The sequence below is a fragment of the Euprymna scolopes genome, chromosome 36 (assembly GCF_053919585.1).
Source record: "Euprymna scolopes isolate OS-2025 chromosome 36, ASM5391958v1, whole genome shotgun sequence".
Taxonomy (NCBI): domain Eukaryota; kingdom Metazoa; phylum Mollusca; class Cephalopoda; order Sepiida; family Sepiolidae; genus Euprymna; species Euprymna scolopes.
This window is the reverse complement of record NC_136517.1, coordinates 28,544,305-28,561,684: the sequence shown is the minus strand read 5'-3', so window position 1 is coordinate 28,561,684 and position 17,380 is coordinate 28,544,305. Positions and strand designations below refer to the sequence as shown.

The window sequence follows — 17,380 nt, the reverse complement described above, 5'->3', positions numbered from 1 at the left end:
GCTATCCATTGTTTCTTGAGACTGAATGAAGGCATCGACGACTCAACTGATCTATGCAAAACTGTTGATTAGTAATCCATTCTGCATGTCACCTAAGGGTTGAAAGTTCGATCCTTACTATAGGCGAGAATGAATAAGATTAACGTCAAAATAATTAAGAGGGTTTGTTTTGTCCTCTCCCACTGCAAGAACTTAGACATTAGGGTGGAAAAGTGGGATTGAGAAATCAGTGTCCCCAAGGAGGAGCATTCTGACCTGCAAAGAGTATCTAGGCAGCCCCATCGGTATTCCCGATGAGGGCGCTTCAGGCGATTAGCAATAAGCTAACTCTTTCTTAGAGAAAAAACAAAGCCTGGAGGGTGGACCTCCTAGAACTGCACAGAACTAAACTCCCACCGAAAAGCAACAGAGACCAGATCATTACAGGAATGATGACAAGACAGGGGCACCTTCAAAATGATTGTTTCTGTTTCGAAGACAATTGAACCATGATACTTGACTTTTGCATTTTAAACTTTAATTCAAACCTTGATATAAAACTAATTTTATGAAATCAACTATAGATTCTCTACAGTGCAATGTATATTATGATATATTGTGGACTGTCACTGCGAGAAGGCATGTGAGCTTCCTCCTGGCGCACTGTAGTGGGTCCCAGAATAGATCAAGCAGTCAATCGATTTAGTTGAAAAATGGGCAATTTCACCAATTTTGATGACAATAAAAGTATAAGATATGTGAAACATTCATTGATTTTCATTCAATCTCGGGCAATGTCGGGTCTCCTTGCTAGCTTGTTTTTAAACTGGACTTCTAATTTTGTTTGGTGTGATGACCTTTCATTGCAGTGCTGACCAGATGGATTGACAAGAAACTTTGGCCCGGCACAACATAGAAGACAACCACAAATAGTGAATGCACATGGTGCAGAAGCGAATGCACATGTGCATTTTGACACAACGGATAAAGGCGCTGATTAGTAATCAGTCCTAAGAAACAGTTTTCTAGGGGTTGATATTTTAATCCTTACTACAGATGAGATATTAACTAAGAATAATGTAATAATTAATTAACACTTCTATCCGCTGACCGAATGAGAACAACCTTCTCATGTGGATTTAATAAAATGTTCGATCTGAAATTCCATATATGTTCCCAAGTTCTTTATGTACCTGAAGAAAGTCAGAGGTTACATCAGCCAAAATAACATTGTGAAAATAACATCTAAAAGGCTGAGTTTGTCTCATTCTACCAACAAGTTGAACAGAAATGGTGTTTTCAGACAGTCTCAAATATGCGCAGAAATGTTCGATTGCCTGGTGTATTCCTACACTAGTTTTAATATGCCTGTTGTCACCAACCGAACAACAACAAAATATTATGCAAGCGTTTGTGTGTACATAAAAGAGAAATAGATCTTCGTCATGTAACTGCTACAACCGTTTGGAATTTATTAATATATTTGTTGGCTATTATAACTTTCTATAACTTAATTGTTAATTAATTTGTTATATGTTTTATTATCGATTTTATAATAATTTCTAGATGCATCAGCTTTTCATAAATAGTCTATTTGAGTTGAAATATTTGGATTATTCAAGCTCCGATTTTTTATTTTTTATTGAATAGTGATCCGAGTAATAGTAGTCAGAATAATACAAACAGTAAAAATTATCAATCCCCATCTAAAAAATTCTGAAACGTAAGAACAAGACTGATTTGAGTAGTGTAGAGATTAACGGCAAGACTACCAGTTAAGGTATGAACCCCTAAAAATGCAAAAAAAAAAAAATTTACCTTGATTTCTTTCAGGGAGTCTGCTAATCCGCCAGACGATTGCATGGTAAATATTCTCATACTTGGCTGTCCCTACGGAAGCTTCAAGTAGAGCAGGTGCCGACCCGCTCTGCGTCATCATCGTTAATCGTTCAAGTCCTTTAATTTTCCCAGGTTTTCTCGTGGCTGACTTAAATGAGCCGTACCCGAAGCGCCTCTCATAACGGAATAGGTAAATCCAAGCATCGGGTATCGGGAATCTAATTTCTATGTCTTCGCATGGGAACTGCCCATGCTTTTTGCTGTAAGCGTGATAGCCGGTACAGACAACGTCACACCGGTATTCAACATGCCGATCCTTGATTTCTCTTGCCACACGCACTTGTAATGGAAGTTCTTTATTATCCCGTAATCTCACCCGGAAACGCATCAACTCAAAGTGACACGCATCCAGCGGATGAAATTTGATGGTGCCATCTTTTTCGTATTCCTCTGGCTTGGCAGAGCAGTGGAACTCTATGTTTTCTGGCCTTATCCATTCTTCGGTCTTAATAGGAATAATGTCATGCCGGCCGACTACCTCTCGACCTTTCCGTCGTCGGTCGTTGACCCCAAGTTCTACAAATGGCATACCAGTGACGAAAGAGAGACAAAAAATCCGAACTCTGCCTTTCTGTTTGGTGATGTGGCCCGCAATATCGATATCGGCCTTATACTCATCGATTACATCGACAATCACTTCGTCTTTTTGGTAAGACAACGTTTTTTCTCGGTGCGCTACGATCCTCATCAATGCATCCTCCACCTCTTGAACAAATGACAGTACCAATTCTTCGTCCAGAGATCCAAATTTCAGAAGCTCTGAAATCTGCGGGGAATGATCTAGAATCATGTTAGCTTTCGGTTTCATATTCTTAACAAACGTGGGAGTAATTTTCTCTGTTCGTATTCCGACTCGTTCACGGTAGAAAACGTATTGAATTTTGAGAGTATGTATCTTGCCGTACTGATCGTAATGCTGCAGCGCAATATCCGACATGGAATAGCATGGCTGTAGGGGAAGCTCCTGAAAAGTATCTTTGTCTTCCTTACTGTGGTACAGTTTCAACACGGGGCCATCGTTCTGCTGGACAAGCCGTACGAAGATTGTTTTCCAGTAACGATTGCCGGTCAACTTCTTCTTTGTGGGTTGTCGAAGCATCAGGGACCATCCTTCACTCTCGAACTTCGGCAAGAAGCTTTCAAGAGGTTCGAGAACTTCATCTTCTTCGTCGGGCGTGCCACTTCCTTCGGTGGAGACACTCATTTGCGTCTCGGTTCGTTCTGGCTTCATTTTTTCCTCAGTTTCCATCACTTCAAACTTAGCAAAGTTCTCCTCTGGTGGCGATTCCTTGTCAAACGGGTTGATCCTTGGGGCCATTTGTGGAGATTTCGGCACTTTTGGAGGAGGTGGAAGGGCAACAGACGGTCCAGACTCAACAGGATCTCGCATGCGTATGGTTAATTTAAATGCGTCTCTGTTGTCATCGTTATCAGGTGAATCTTTTTCATCATCGCTTGAGTCGGCCATCTGGATGGTTGGAACCGCCACTGATGGCTCAGGAATATCATCTGGTTCGATAGTTTTAAAAGGGTCAAAGACATCTAGAGGTAGCTCTGAAGGATCGAGTTCCTGTCCTTTGCTTAAAAATAAGTCAAGATTGTCTGATAAAGTGCTCTGGGCCTTCTCAAGCTCAATCACTTGTGTCAAGAAAGGGTTAACTCTATTTTCAGCAGCAGGGACAGAGGATTCGTCAAAATTGCTTGACAAAAATGGGTTTTTGATCTCACTCGGAACTTCCTGATTCTTTGGAATGTTTTCAGCATCGAAATTATCATCTTGGAATGGGTTGAAAGTAGAATCTTTGTCGATTGATTCCATCATACCCCAGGCGCTCTTGGGGTTAATCTTGACACCCTGGGCATTCTTCTCAGCAGTTTTGGTGTTGAAGAAATCTTCATCAAAGAAATCGTCATTGGCCTCTGGAACAGAAGCCGGAGCTGGGGCAGCAGGGACTTCGGTTTGATCCATAAATGGATTTGCGCCTGAATCAGTAAGGGATGCACTTTCTGACATGGCTGATGTCGCAAAGGCTGTTGTTCTGTCTTCTGTGGTGACATTTTCTGCCATTGTCACTGGCTCTGGAACAACTGACGGTTGCAAGAAAGCATCCAAATTGGTCATGATTCCATCAGTTGCCATTGATGGAACCGTCTGTGCAGATTGGTTGTCAAGGAGCTCTTTTGATTTATCGTCTTCAATAGTCTCAAACATTGAGAATGGGTTATTATCTGCAAGGGGGGCCTGTACGTCATCTGATTCCATGCCTTCAAAGGGGTTGTTCTGTGATAAATCCATTGATGGAACCGCATCCGGCTGATTGGTTACGGGTGCAACGACTGGTTCCATGATGGGAAATGCAGGTTCTGTAAACATGGCCGGCGTCGAAGTTGCTGATGTTTCCATCGTAGACATTGCAAAGTCGCCCATAGGGAAATCAGATTCAGCAAAATTGGCAAAAGAAGAGTCCGTTTTAGGAGTAGGATCTAAGGTGCCAAAAATATCAGACATGTCCTGCAAGCCACCATCAGCGGAAGCCGGGGCCATAGTGGGCGCGGCTGGAAAACTGTCATCCAGCAGTGAAAACATGTCGCCACCTGCATTTGTGGCTGGTGGAACACTTCCAGAACCGAAGAAGTCACTTCCATTTGTTGTAGTTCCAGAGAAGAAGTCGTTCTGGTCAGATAAAGCAGTATCGATAGCTGGCAAGTCAGCTGTAATGTTTGTTGTTGTGTCTTCCAATGTCGTTGTGACAGTATTCGATATGGACACTGGGGTTGGAGCTAAAGGCAACATCGGTGCCATTGGTACCATTGGTGCCATCGGAGCTATAGGCTCGGTCATCCCGAATATATTTGCTGTATCATTTGCAGGTGCATCTGTCGAAGCTATTCTCTCCGTATCAGGAATTTTATTGGTTAAATCTGGGGTTACTTGAACTGTGACATCAGGTTCTAGAGCAAGAACTGGCTCTACTTCAATAGGTGGCGCTTCTGAAGGGCTAGGGTCTGGTAATGTTGTAGGTTGTGTCTCCTGGGTACCATTGGATTCTGAGGTAGGAACTGCTTCCATCACAGGAGCAACTTCTGGTGCCAATGGGAACATTGGTTCTGATGATGGTTCCGACATATTGGCAGAAGTGAATATATTAGCTGACTCTGTGAATGTAGTGGGTGTGGGACCAAAAATTGAATCAGCTGTTGCAGAGTCTAACGCGGGTGGTAGATTAATATCCGATGGCGTTAGAGTTGACCAGGCTGCATCGAATGCGACGTCTGTAAGCTCAGTAGGTGGAGGAGGTGGAGGAAATGATCCGGTATCTGAGAATCCAAATGGGGACTGGGATCTGAATGGGTCAGACGTATAGTCTTGAGCAATAGGTTCGATTTCTTGTAACTTGGGGCTACTTATTGGTCTAACCGGGGAGCTGGGCGTTAGCTGTGTCTCCCTCGTGTCTATGTTCGAATCAAGTGGTTCAGAGACCGTCTCAAAAGAATTACTAATGCAAACCTGTGGTACAATTACGCTGCGAAACTGATCAGCCGCTGGTAATTCTTCACACTTTTTGAAATTATCTGAAGCGACATCAATCGGTTCTGAGGTTGTAGAGAATAGTTCCTCTTTGATGACAGTTACTGGCTCAGCTGCTTCAGAGTCATGGATTGAGGAGGTCTCTATTGGTTCTGAGATTGTTGTGAAAAATTCTGACCCAAAAGTAGGAGATGTGTCAGTGTCCTCTATTGACAGTGCAGCAGAGAGGAAAGGGTTGCCAGACGAAACGGCAGGTGCAAAATCTAATGGCTCTGATATGGTAGAATAAGGCTCAGGGGTAGCTACAATGTTTTTCTGGGGAGCAGCAAAGGCAAAGGGATCCGAGACTGTCGAATCTAAGTTTATAGAAGTAGGGAATAATGGTTTAGTTGTATGCTCTGAAGAATCTGCAAAAGGATCAGTTGTTGATGATGAACCAAATTGATCCGAGGCTGATGCTTCAGAAGTGAGGAAAGCTGGAAGTTCAGAGACAGGAGAGGCAGAAAAAAAATCTGCTGATGGGGTTGCAAAACCGCTTTTCGATGGAGTTGCAAATCCGCTTTTTGACTCGAATGGGTCACCCACGGCTGAAACGAAAAAATCAGCCCCTGGTGTAGCCGCTCCTGAAGAAGTGCTAAATGGATCTACAGCTGGTGTTGATAGTCCAGTGTCGAATGGGCTGGATGTGCTTGTGGCCTGCCCTGGAGTGCTAAATGGATCTGTAGAAGATGTTATGTCATTTGCTGGTCCAAAGAGGTCAGCTGAGGTTCTGGGTATGCCAGGTGATGGCAGAAATAGCTCAGCTGATGGAGTTGCAAATCCGCTACTTGTTAAAGCAAATGGATCTGTGGTTGGGGTCGTTAATCCACTCTTGACTGGTGTAAATGGGTCAGTTGTTGATGTGGAAAAGGGGTCAGTCGTAGAACAGGCTAGATCGGACGTTAAGAAAGGAAGGGAAGTTGTATCTGGCTTAGTTGGTGTCAATACAAATGGATCCGACGAGGGCTCGGCACTTAGATTGAATAAATTTGAGTCTGTATTGGGTGTGGATTTCAGACCAAATGGATCCGAGAAGGAAGTGGTTGATGGATCGACTGGGGTCACCACAAATGGATCGCTGCTCTTTGCGAAGAAAGTTTCAGATGAGGGAGATGTTGCTGACTTCACAGAAAAGGGATCGGACTCTTGTTTTTTGCGGAGTGCTGAAAGATCCACAGGATCAGGGATTTTTGGCAAGACAAACGGATCAGACTCAACTTCGCTGGCTGAGAAAGATATCACTGGTGAGAGTACAGTGGGGCTAGCTCGTGGGGAACAGCGAATTGATGCATCCAAACCGAGGAAGCTGTCTACGAGATCATCGGTTACACTCTTAGTAGACTGAGTGAGTGGCTCTTCCTCACTGAGGAAGAAGTCCTTTTCAAACTGTGTTTTGTGTGATGTCAACCAGTCGTCGCTTTCAGGCTCTGGAGGTGAAGCAAAATCGTCGAGACCCAAACCTAAAAGGTCTTGGACACTGCCACCAGTGGCTGTGCTGGAGATTTTATCGATACCATTAGCTAGGCTAGAATCAGTGTCTTGTTCAGATGATGCCTCTTTACTGTTTGAAGCGAAACCTTTCTTTGGTGGTTTAGGTGATGGTACAGGAGTTACAGTAACCTGCGGGAGATCCTTTCCTTGTGTGTGGCCGTCAGTCTCTTCATCCAATGAATCTAATGCATCTTTACGCTTTAGAGCTGGGGCTTTTCCTTCTGTTTCTGATTCTGGCGAATAGTCCGGTTCGTCTTTTGATGTCAAACGGTTTAGATTTTCTTTCGTCTTAATCACAGTTTCTTTGGTCCTTTCTAGCATCTGCTGAAAGGCAAACCATTCTTCAGACTTATTCGCTTTGTCCTCAACTACAATATCGCGCTTTTCCTTCGATGGAGATGGTAAAGGTGACTTGTTCTTCTTATCCTTGATAAAATGTTTCGGCGACTTGAGACCAGCCTTCGTCTTGAGAGAGCTAAATATCTTATGCGCCTTCTTGTTAGCAGTTGTCAGAGTATGGCCAACAACTGCAGCACTGGATAAACCGGCAGCAGACGGTGGCGGTGGAGGTTGTGGAGTCGGAGATGTCGACCGGGAGGATGGCTTTATGCTGATTGGAGCAGGTCGAGGAGGGGGTCCAGAGGGCCGCGGCGGAGGCCCTGCCGGGCGTGGGGGAGGACGTTTCTTGACGGGTTCTGGTTCATCTTTGTCAGTTGTAACTTGTGAAGAGGAATCATCCCAAGAACCAGCAGACATGGCTAGTCCACAGCTCTAGCCTGAAATGATACGAGAAACAAAAAGTATTTCTTCATCATAAATTATAATTATCCTGGTACATTACAAGAAACACCAAGAAGAATAGAATTTGTGATTAACATAAGGGATGATATATTGTATTATTAAACAAAGGGTATAAAATTTTGTATTCAGATAAAGTATAAAGTTTTCTGGTAAGATAAGCTATATACTTTTGTATTAACACAAGCTATATAATTTTGTATTAACACAAGATATATAATTTTGTATTAAGACAAGGTATATAATTTTGTATTAAAAAAAAGTATAAATTTTTATTAACAAAAGATATATAATTTTGTTTTAAAGAAAGGTATAAATCTTATATTAACACAAAGTATTCATATTGTATTAACATAAGGTATACAATTTTGTTTAAAAAAGATATACAATTTTATATAAAAAAAAAGGTATACAATTTTTTTATTTAAAAAGGTATACAATTTTTTATTTAAAAAGGTATACAATTTTGTATTAAAAAAGGTATGTAAATTTATATTCAAAAAGGTATAAATATTGTATTACCAAAAGGTATATAATTTTGTATCAACAAAATCTATATAATTTTGTATTAAAGCAAATTACAGTAGAAATGCGGCATTAAAAACTAGTAACAAAAAGTACAGTGTAATAATACAAATGTATATAGTCAAATAACATAAATAACACTGTAAAGTGAGGCAAATACCGTAACCAGGGGCCGGAAAAAATTGAAACTAGTTAAAATCATTTTTAATTTCACAGTTTAAATATTTTTAAATTGCTGTACTGTTCTTATCTTGGATGGTATTCTCACAACGTTCTGTCGGATATGACCTACGACCTTCTTTGAATGCATCTTGTCGAATTAGAGAATCTGTATAGAATTTCGAATGGACCCCTTTATTTGATCTATGCTCTCATTTGATTAGCCAGAGTCTTAAGTAACGCATAATTTTATTTTTACTATCGCCCATATTGAGGACTGAACTGTTATCACATTGTAACCTGAAAAAAACATATCCTAGGGTCACTGTATCCTAAGGTTCTACTCTATGTAATATTGTATTAACAAAAAGTACATAATTTTCTGTTAACAAAAAAGTATAAAATGGGCGAATAAAAGCTTTTTTTAAGAAATGCAAGGTCAACATTGCACACCTCTACCAGCCCTATACCGATTAAGTGGCATACCACCACCTAAAGTCCGCCGGGATATAATTGCGAGAGTTGAGCGTACTAAACAACTCAAAGACCCCAGAAACCCTCTCTATGGCTACTCGGAGGTGGCTAGACGACTTGTGTCCTGGCGAAGCTTTGCCACAGTGGAGGAACTACTGGACACTCCTACATCCTCTTACCGGCTGCAGATGTGGAGAGAGGTAGACCCTCAGTCTACAAATATAGCACTGCCAGAGCCCAGTGAAACCTTACCACCTGGCACACACCTGTCCCGTTCAGAGTGGATCACTCTGAATAGGGCAATGGCAAAAGTTGCAAAAACTGGCGACAACCTCCTCATGTGGGGTTACTCTACAACTGCTGAATGCCCCTGTGGTGCCCAAGTTCAGACCATCGAGCACATTTTAACATCTTGCCCACTGGGGCCCAACTGCATGGACGAAGACCTCAGTGTTGGTACTGAAACCGCATGCCGCTGGTTGAAGAGATGGAGCGACAAGATATGAAACATTGCTTGAATCCAAGCAGAACATATGGGATGACTAAGCACTAAGCAAACTTAACATGGTTTAAATCTGGTGATCTGCTGAGAACTGATGCGGCTCAACATGTTTATATTATTTTGATTAATCGGACAAATATTCTCATCTTGAGTGTTATTGGCACATGGTTTCGGTCACTGCACCCCACGACATTCTTCGTTGAATACATTTTTCCTTTTCTCTACTAAGGAAAAGAGGGGTTAGCTCTGCATTGCAAGAATTCGAACCGTGGGTTTGAGGGTGGGTCTGTAGATCATAAAGAAAGTTCAATCTTCAGGGGTCACTAGGATATTTTTTTCAAGGCTTTACTATGACTCAATTTTACGGGATATCTATGCTATTTGTTAATATTAGTGATTTTATGAAACAGAGGATCGATACCCATGCATATTTTCGTTTTTTTTTTTTTAAACACAATGCAAGAACTAACCCTTCTTTTCTTGTGTTGAGAAAAGGAAACATGTATTCAACACCTGAAGAAGGTCATAGGGTGCAATGACCAAAACGTTGTGCCAATAATACCAAAGATGAGAATAATTGTATGAAAATGATATAAACATTCAAATCTCAGCTCCAAAATTCAGAATTGCATGTCTCAACATTGTTTAAATCAGCCATGATTAATGATCCACGTAGTTGTCAGTGAACCTAACAATAATGTCACCTTGACTGATGAGAGTTAAAGATAAAGGTAGGAATATCAAAGATATCGCCATTCTTGGTTTTCTGTATTTTCTTCTGTGATTCCAATTATTCTTTAGTAATTATCATTTTGTAGCCATCAATTTGTTATCGATTTTTAAAAAAATATCAATGGATCATATTTTGATAAGGATTCTACAGATAGCCTCGAACCAGATTGAAAAATAGTCTTTGCTATCTTTTTATTTTATCAGATGTTCATAATCTCTTCATCTCGAGTGACAAAAGTTGGTTCTGGTGGGAGATGTCCTTTTCTCTTTGCTGCAACCTCTATCTCACAGAAGAGATGTTGCGAGTTTGTCTCTGCTTTATCGTTATTTTCATGGAAAGTGTTCGACTGAGCTTCAATCTATGGTCCCCCCCTTGCCAAACTTTCACAAGAAACACTAGGCTAGCTGAAAACATTATCAATAATTTTCCACACTCTTTATCTGTGCCTAAACCTAAACATAGATTCCATGATCAAAGCTTCTTTCTTAGAACTGCATGCCTGTGGAATTGTCTTCCGTTTTCCTGCTTTCCAGCTGTCTATAATATGGTTGTCTTCAAGTCCAACGTGAACAAGTTTCTGATGAGCCGTTCCACTTAAGTTAACAAATTTACCGAACTTCCATTACTATCGATTACTATATTGTTCTTTTGACTACTCTACACTCTTTAACCCTTATCCTTGAGTGGCCTATCGGCCTTGATAAGTGGTGACGCCTATGTAAAAAAAAAAAAAAAATGCTTTGTTTCAGAAATTGTCTGGGGATTGTTTTAGTAGATATTATATTTGAGAAAACTCCCAAAATAAAAATATGGTTGAGGGAGGGGTTGTGGTTCAGTGGGTATGAAGCCCATTAAGAATCATACCGCCTACTGAAAAACTTAGTATTACCATTTATTATATAAATCTCACCTGTCTGTTTAAATGTATGCATGTATGTATGTATGTATGTATGTCATGTCAGGTCATGTTATATGCTACTGGTACCATGTAACCCAGTACTACCTGCCTCATGGTTGGGTCACCGGCGAGTAAACTGGTTCCCCCACCAGATTTGTTTGGTGAGGAGGGTGGCTAGTCTCCCTGAAGGATTAAAAATAAGACCTTCCAAAGGGCGAATGAACCCTTTTTCGGGGTCAACGGCTAACTAGCACCGTGTGTGTTTGTGTGTGTGTATGCATATGTGTGTTGTGGTGGAGAGGGCTCCTGTAAGCTGTGGTGAAGGCAACCTTTCTAAGAGAAGCAAATCTCTGATTTAAAAAAACAGAAAGTGGGAGACCAGTACTCGCATTAAGCTGGTCTGCAGTTTAACTTGTTGCTGGCTATCTTGCTCTTGCTTGTTGCTGGATCTCAACATTTTGAACCGAGAGAGAGACAGCTGTCGTACAAAGCTAAGACTCTGTAACATCATCTGTGTACAGGTACTTCCTCAGGCATTTGTCTATTAAAATGGTCCTGTGACAATGGAAGTCATTTTGGGGCTCATGGACTTTAAGTATCTGAGAGAGTGCCACTCGTCTGACAAGACATTGCAATCATCATATAATCATTATGTATGTATGTATGTATATTTGCATGTTTGCCTAAAACTTTCAACAGAGGCGACGGATTTTCACAAGATAGGTATGGTTTTGAAGCTTGACCCTTCGGACGACAAATATTGAAAAATGCGCTAAAAACATTAATTCCTTCAACCTCAACTGGGCACTTTTTTACAAGGAGGGGTCGCTTTTTTCGCCGATATTTTCAAAAATCATCCCCTCTTTTCGATTGACTAACAACCTTAATTTAAACCTCCGCCACTTCCGGTTTAGCGATGGATGCAACGGCAAAGACATCACGTTTTTTTTTTTCACATTCTTTTCCTCCTTTGCGATACGGGTTCGAGCCTGCCTGCCTACTACTATTTAAGAAATTTTTTTTTGCTCAATACACGCCTCCAAACACTCTGGGCAGTGTCGGGCATTCAGGCTAGTATACTTTAAAATAAAACTTATAATGATCTACCCTATAGCGGCACTATATGAACTCTTCCCGACACTATGAAATAATGACAATAGTGTTAACAACGTTGCTATGACAAATACAGAAGCAATCTCGGGCAAAACATTAATTTTGTACTTTCTATGAATACATATATTTGTTAACTCTACCTCCTTGTTGTCTTATTTATTTTCGACCCTTTTATGACACAACAAAAACAATGAACGTTGTTTTCTAACGTGACTATTACATATGTCAATTTGACCAAAATACTAAATGGACTATTTTGACAATTCAAAAACTAAAAATGTCTAATCAAACAAAAGCACTCCATGTTGTTTAATAATGTTTGCTTAAATTAAAACATGCTGCCTAAAGGCAGACATACAATATATATATATATATCTATATCTATATATATGTGTGTGTGTGTGTATATATATATATATATATATATATATATATAAAGAGAGAGAGAGACAGACAGACAGACAGACAGACAGAGATTATAAGGAATATTTCATATCGTTTAATAATGTTTCCCTAAATCAATATATATGAGGTGCCTTGAATAAGTTTTCAGACTTTTATGTACAGGCATTTAAAATTGTCGTAGACTCTTGAAAATTCAGTTATTGCTATCCATCTTATTAGATGACTGACCAATTTTTAGGATTTCAGGTTCAAATGAACAGCTACAGCAGGAATTGGAATACACCCTACTAAAGCCCGATTATCACAGCTGGTGAATTTCAAAAATACAATCTGGACGTGAGGATAGCTGAAAACAACGATGCACAATAAAATTCTGTTTTAAACTTGGAAAAAATTCCACAGATTTTGTATGGAATGCCTCAGACTGGTTTTAGACTATCTTGCATGAATCGAGCATCAGTTTTTGAGTAGCATAAAAGATTTAACAAAGACAGGGAGTCTGTGAGGGATGATGAGAGGTGCGGGAGGAGTAAGAAGCTCAGAAAACCAGATTTGATTGGGCAAATAGAGAATTTCATGGACAAGGACCGTCGTGTGTCTATAGAGGCAATAAGTGCACAGTTTGATGTCAGTGTAGGGACTGTATGCACAAGTGTTCGCGAGGAACTGAAGATGCAGAAAATTTGTGTAAAGTTTGTCCCAAAGGTGCTCAGAGAAGCTCAGACTATTTGACCAAGATGGACATCAAGACAGTTTCTCACTCTTCCTTTAATCCAGACCTTACTCCTTGTCACTTTTAGTTATTCCCTAAGCTCAAGGAAAAACCTTAGATCCTGTCATCATGAAATAATTGAGAAGATGAAAGCGGTTGTGATGAGGGTCATTGACACGCTCAGAGGAGGACTTCCAAGGGGCCTTCCAGAAGTTGTTGGAATGGTACAAGTGCATTGCAGCTAGAGGAGATCTTTGACTTATTTGTTGTTTCATCAAATACTTCTGCATGCAAAATCCGATCCCGCAATTTGCTAATTCCTACCCTCTGATGAGAAGGAGAGTATTTCTTCGAAACTCCGCGGATTAAGGACTATCCATTTATCTAGTGTTTCCTTTTCAGATTAAATATGTTTTTAACTCATTTCAAAGTGTTTTTTAACATATTTCATTAACTGTTTGCTCATATTATAAGCTCTATTTCCTATTTGGTTTTATCGAGCTTTTATATCTGGCTGAGATAATTTTATAAATATTAATTTTTTAATATTTATAATTTACTTTAATTTTACCATCTTGGATCATTTTGGTAAATTCAATTGTAATTTTCATTTTATATATATATATATATATATATATATATATATATATATATATATATATATATCTTATAAATTTTTGTAGGGTGTGTGTGTGTGTGATGCGGTTTATCTCAGCCTAAAGGCAACCCACCCAGGCAAGTAAGGTACCGAAATGAAGCTTATGACCCAGCAGATGTTTTAGTGATATTTATATCCATGTTTGCTGTATGGAAATGCAAAAAAAAAAAAAAAAAATGCAAAAAAATAACGATTTACTAAACAACATTTTATTTACTGGATATTTTTCCGGTACAATGATTCAAGTTTGTCCAGTTGGGCAAACTTGGGTTCTTGTATATATATATGCGCAAATCATCATATAATGATGAGATCACTCTGACAGATGTTAAAAAATCATTTAAAAAGTAAGTGTTTAAATTTCAACAGTATTTCTTGCGGTTAACGGTGGCCGAATGGATTAGGTCTTTGCTAATGAAGCCATCTCTGGCTTCTATTGCTGGGTTCGAATCTATCAACCGGTGTTAATTGTGACACCCTGCACTGATGATTCCCGAAAGGATGAAGCACTACTGTCTATAAGTATTTAATAATTATTATAATAAATAATTATATATATATATATATATATATATATATATAGAGAGAGAGAGAGAGATGACGTTTGTGTTCTGAATCTCATCTGTGCACATGGAGGTGGCTCTGCAGCCCCAGTCTAGAGGCACATAGTTCAGAACATTGGGGGCACTGGAAGTCAGTTATTGTGATTACCGCTGAAGCTGCTCTGTGGTGTCTCTCTCTGGCAGTAGTGAGTTTCTGGCTACGAGCCTTTTCAAAGTTGGCAAGAGCCTTGTGAGTTGAGCCTCGCCACTTTGGTCTGTCCATAGCATGTCCGTCTAGGTCTCCCGGTTTCATACGACACCATTGCAGATTGGCTTTAACAGTGTCTTTATACCGCAGTTTTGGTCGACCTTGGTTTCTTTTGCTGGCCTGGAGCTCTCCGTACATCAGGCATTTAGGCATCCGACATGCGTCCATTCGAATCACGTGTCCAACCCAACGAAGTTGGGTCTTGATGATGGTAGTCTCTATACTGGTGGACTTAGCTTTGTCAAGGACCTTCAGATTGTTGATGTGATCCTGCCATTTGATTCCCAGGATGGAGCGGAGAGCTTGCATGTGGAAGAGCTCCAATTTCTTTATATGTCTGCGGTACAGTGTCCACATCTCACAACCATAGAGCAGGGAGCGAAGGACCACAGCATTATAGACCTTCAGCTTCGTAGATAGCCGGATGTTGTGTTCATTGAGCACTCGATTGTGAAGTCTTCCCAGTACCTGACTTGCCTTGCTGATTCTGGTGTCAATCTCTCTGTCCAAGGAGCCATCACAAGATATAGTGCTTCTCAGATATTTGAAGTGATTAACGTTGGCAAGTGGTGTGTCGCCAATGGTGATGGTGGGAGGAGAAGGGTTGGAGTATGGTGAGGGCCTGTTCAGCAAAGTGCTGAAATGCTCCTGCCAGCGCCTGCTGAGACTCTCCTGGTCCTTGACGAGCGTCTTCCCATCTTATATATATATATATATATATATATATATATATATATATATATATATAGAGAGAGAGAGAGAGAGAGAGAGAGAGAGAGAGAGAGAGAAAAAGAGAGACATTATAAGGAATATTTCATATCATTTAATAATGTTTTCCTAAATCTATCCATCTATCTATCTATATATATATATATATATATATATATATATATATATATATATATATATATAATTCCCGAAACAGTGTTTCATGGTAAACAACTGATGATCCCTTAAAAAATAAATTATTACTGGTACTATAGGGAATTCAAGAGAGCAAGTTGATGCAGTGATTGCAGATGATGGAATGACTTACTGACTAAATAGTTTTCTAACGAATGATACATTTTTTTTTTGTATAGTTTTAAAGGTTAAAAACTTCCAAGATTATATATATATATAATAATACATATTATTATTATTCAGTCATATGGAAAAACTTTTTAATAGGTTTTTATCTGCAATAAAGGGCTTCTAAGAGGTCAAAATTTAACAATTGGTACGTGGTATGACACCAATTGGTGTCATGAATGCATGCTGCAAAGTGCATATTGCAGTGAGAGGGGGTGTTTGACCGGACGGGATGGTGTGAAGGAGTGCAGAGAGATACAAAACCTTAGCTAGGAAAATAGGACCAGCCGCCGATGTGTCATTGTAAGCTTGTTAGACATAAAGCAGATGTTGTGTTGCCTCAAAAAGGGAGACAGATTTGGAATTATCTATGTGTCAAAAGAGATGGTCTTGTTTTTCAAATAGAGAAAGAGATGGCAGAAGAGGGGGGGGTTGATGTCTGGTTGGGGCTCGGGTGTCATTTACAAAGTAAAGGATAAAACAGGTAGGGGGGGAGATGTGACCCGATGGGGACCGGGCGATGCCGAGTGACCTTGCTAGTCGACACAAATTCAGAGGAATTTGCACGGCTGAATTCTAATGATGATGATGATGATGATGGTTTGATGTTGTTTAAACAGAATTGTCTATGGGATTTTGTCAGAAAGAAAAAAACAAATGATAATTATTTTATCTCATGGCTGTTATATATCTGTTAACAACGAAAAGGTTATTTTTAAAAACCTCTGTTGATAGGTATAAAGAATGGGGGTCAAGGGCAGGGGTCGCCGCCAAGCATTGTTCGACTTGGGGTGACTAATCACGCCTAATTGGTAATAAGTAAAAACCTCAGTGCAGGTGGGAGTTGAGGTTTGGTAGAGATAAGCTCTAAGAGAAAGAAAGAAAGGTGTTTGTAACCACTCTCTGAAGGAGAGGTGGGGAAAAAGGGGTTAGATTTAGAAAAAGGATTTCTAAGCAGAGGAATCGTAGCCAGCAAGCTGAACGGCTGGGCTTGTCAGGCGCTCCCGATTTGGGGAGCCCTTCAGGGCCTGAAGTTATGATGGGAACTAGCCTGTGTTAATGGGAACTCTGTGACTTTACTGGTCTGGTCTTACATCGTTCACTGCTATAGTCAGTCACCTCAAATTAGACAGTAGTTGTTATGAAGTAATGAAAACAATAAATAGTTTGTTACTGTTATAACCCGGAGTTCTGTTTGTTGTGGTGAGGACTCTTGATTTTTCAGCAAGCTGCAAGGACCAGTGGAGTGATTGATGTACCCGGAGACTCCCTACACATGGAAGAAAGACGATTCGATCGAGAGGAAAAGCGCCCCTCCATGAAAACACAGTGGGTAAGGACGATCAACATGCCAACTTGTAACGAGACAAGATACGATCAAAGGACACCTGCCACATCGGTAACGTTATAAATGGTGTCGGATCGGTACAACGTTATAAAAGGTATCGGGATCGTACATCGTTATACGTGGGAGTCGCCAGAGTTTTCTCTGTTTGCTAACTGTTTCACGATTGCGCATGCATGAATGGTTCACATTCCATTCCAGATTCCTTATGTTAAATATAAGTCGGTTTAAAAACACTTT

At 40.1% G+C, this 17,380-nt stretch overlaps 1 protein-coding gene across 2 annotated transcripts in view; it reads right to left on the bottom strand.

The window, feature by feature from the left end:
* LOC145260401 (uncharacterized) overlaps positions 1-17,380 on the bottom strand; it is a 290,197-nt gene that overhangs the window by 61,541 nt on the left and 211,276 nt on the right. For both annotated transcript variants that reach the window (XM_080118374.1, XM_080118375.1), the window contains one exon: positions 1,798-7,713. In XM_080118374.1, the coding sequence (XP_079974500.1) occupies positions 1,798-7,693 (5,896 nt within the window). In that variant the 5' untranslated portion in view covers positions 7,694-7,713. The remainder of the gene's footprint in view (positions 1-1,797; positions 7,714-17,380) is intronic.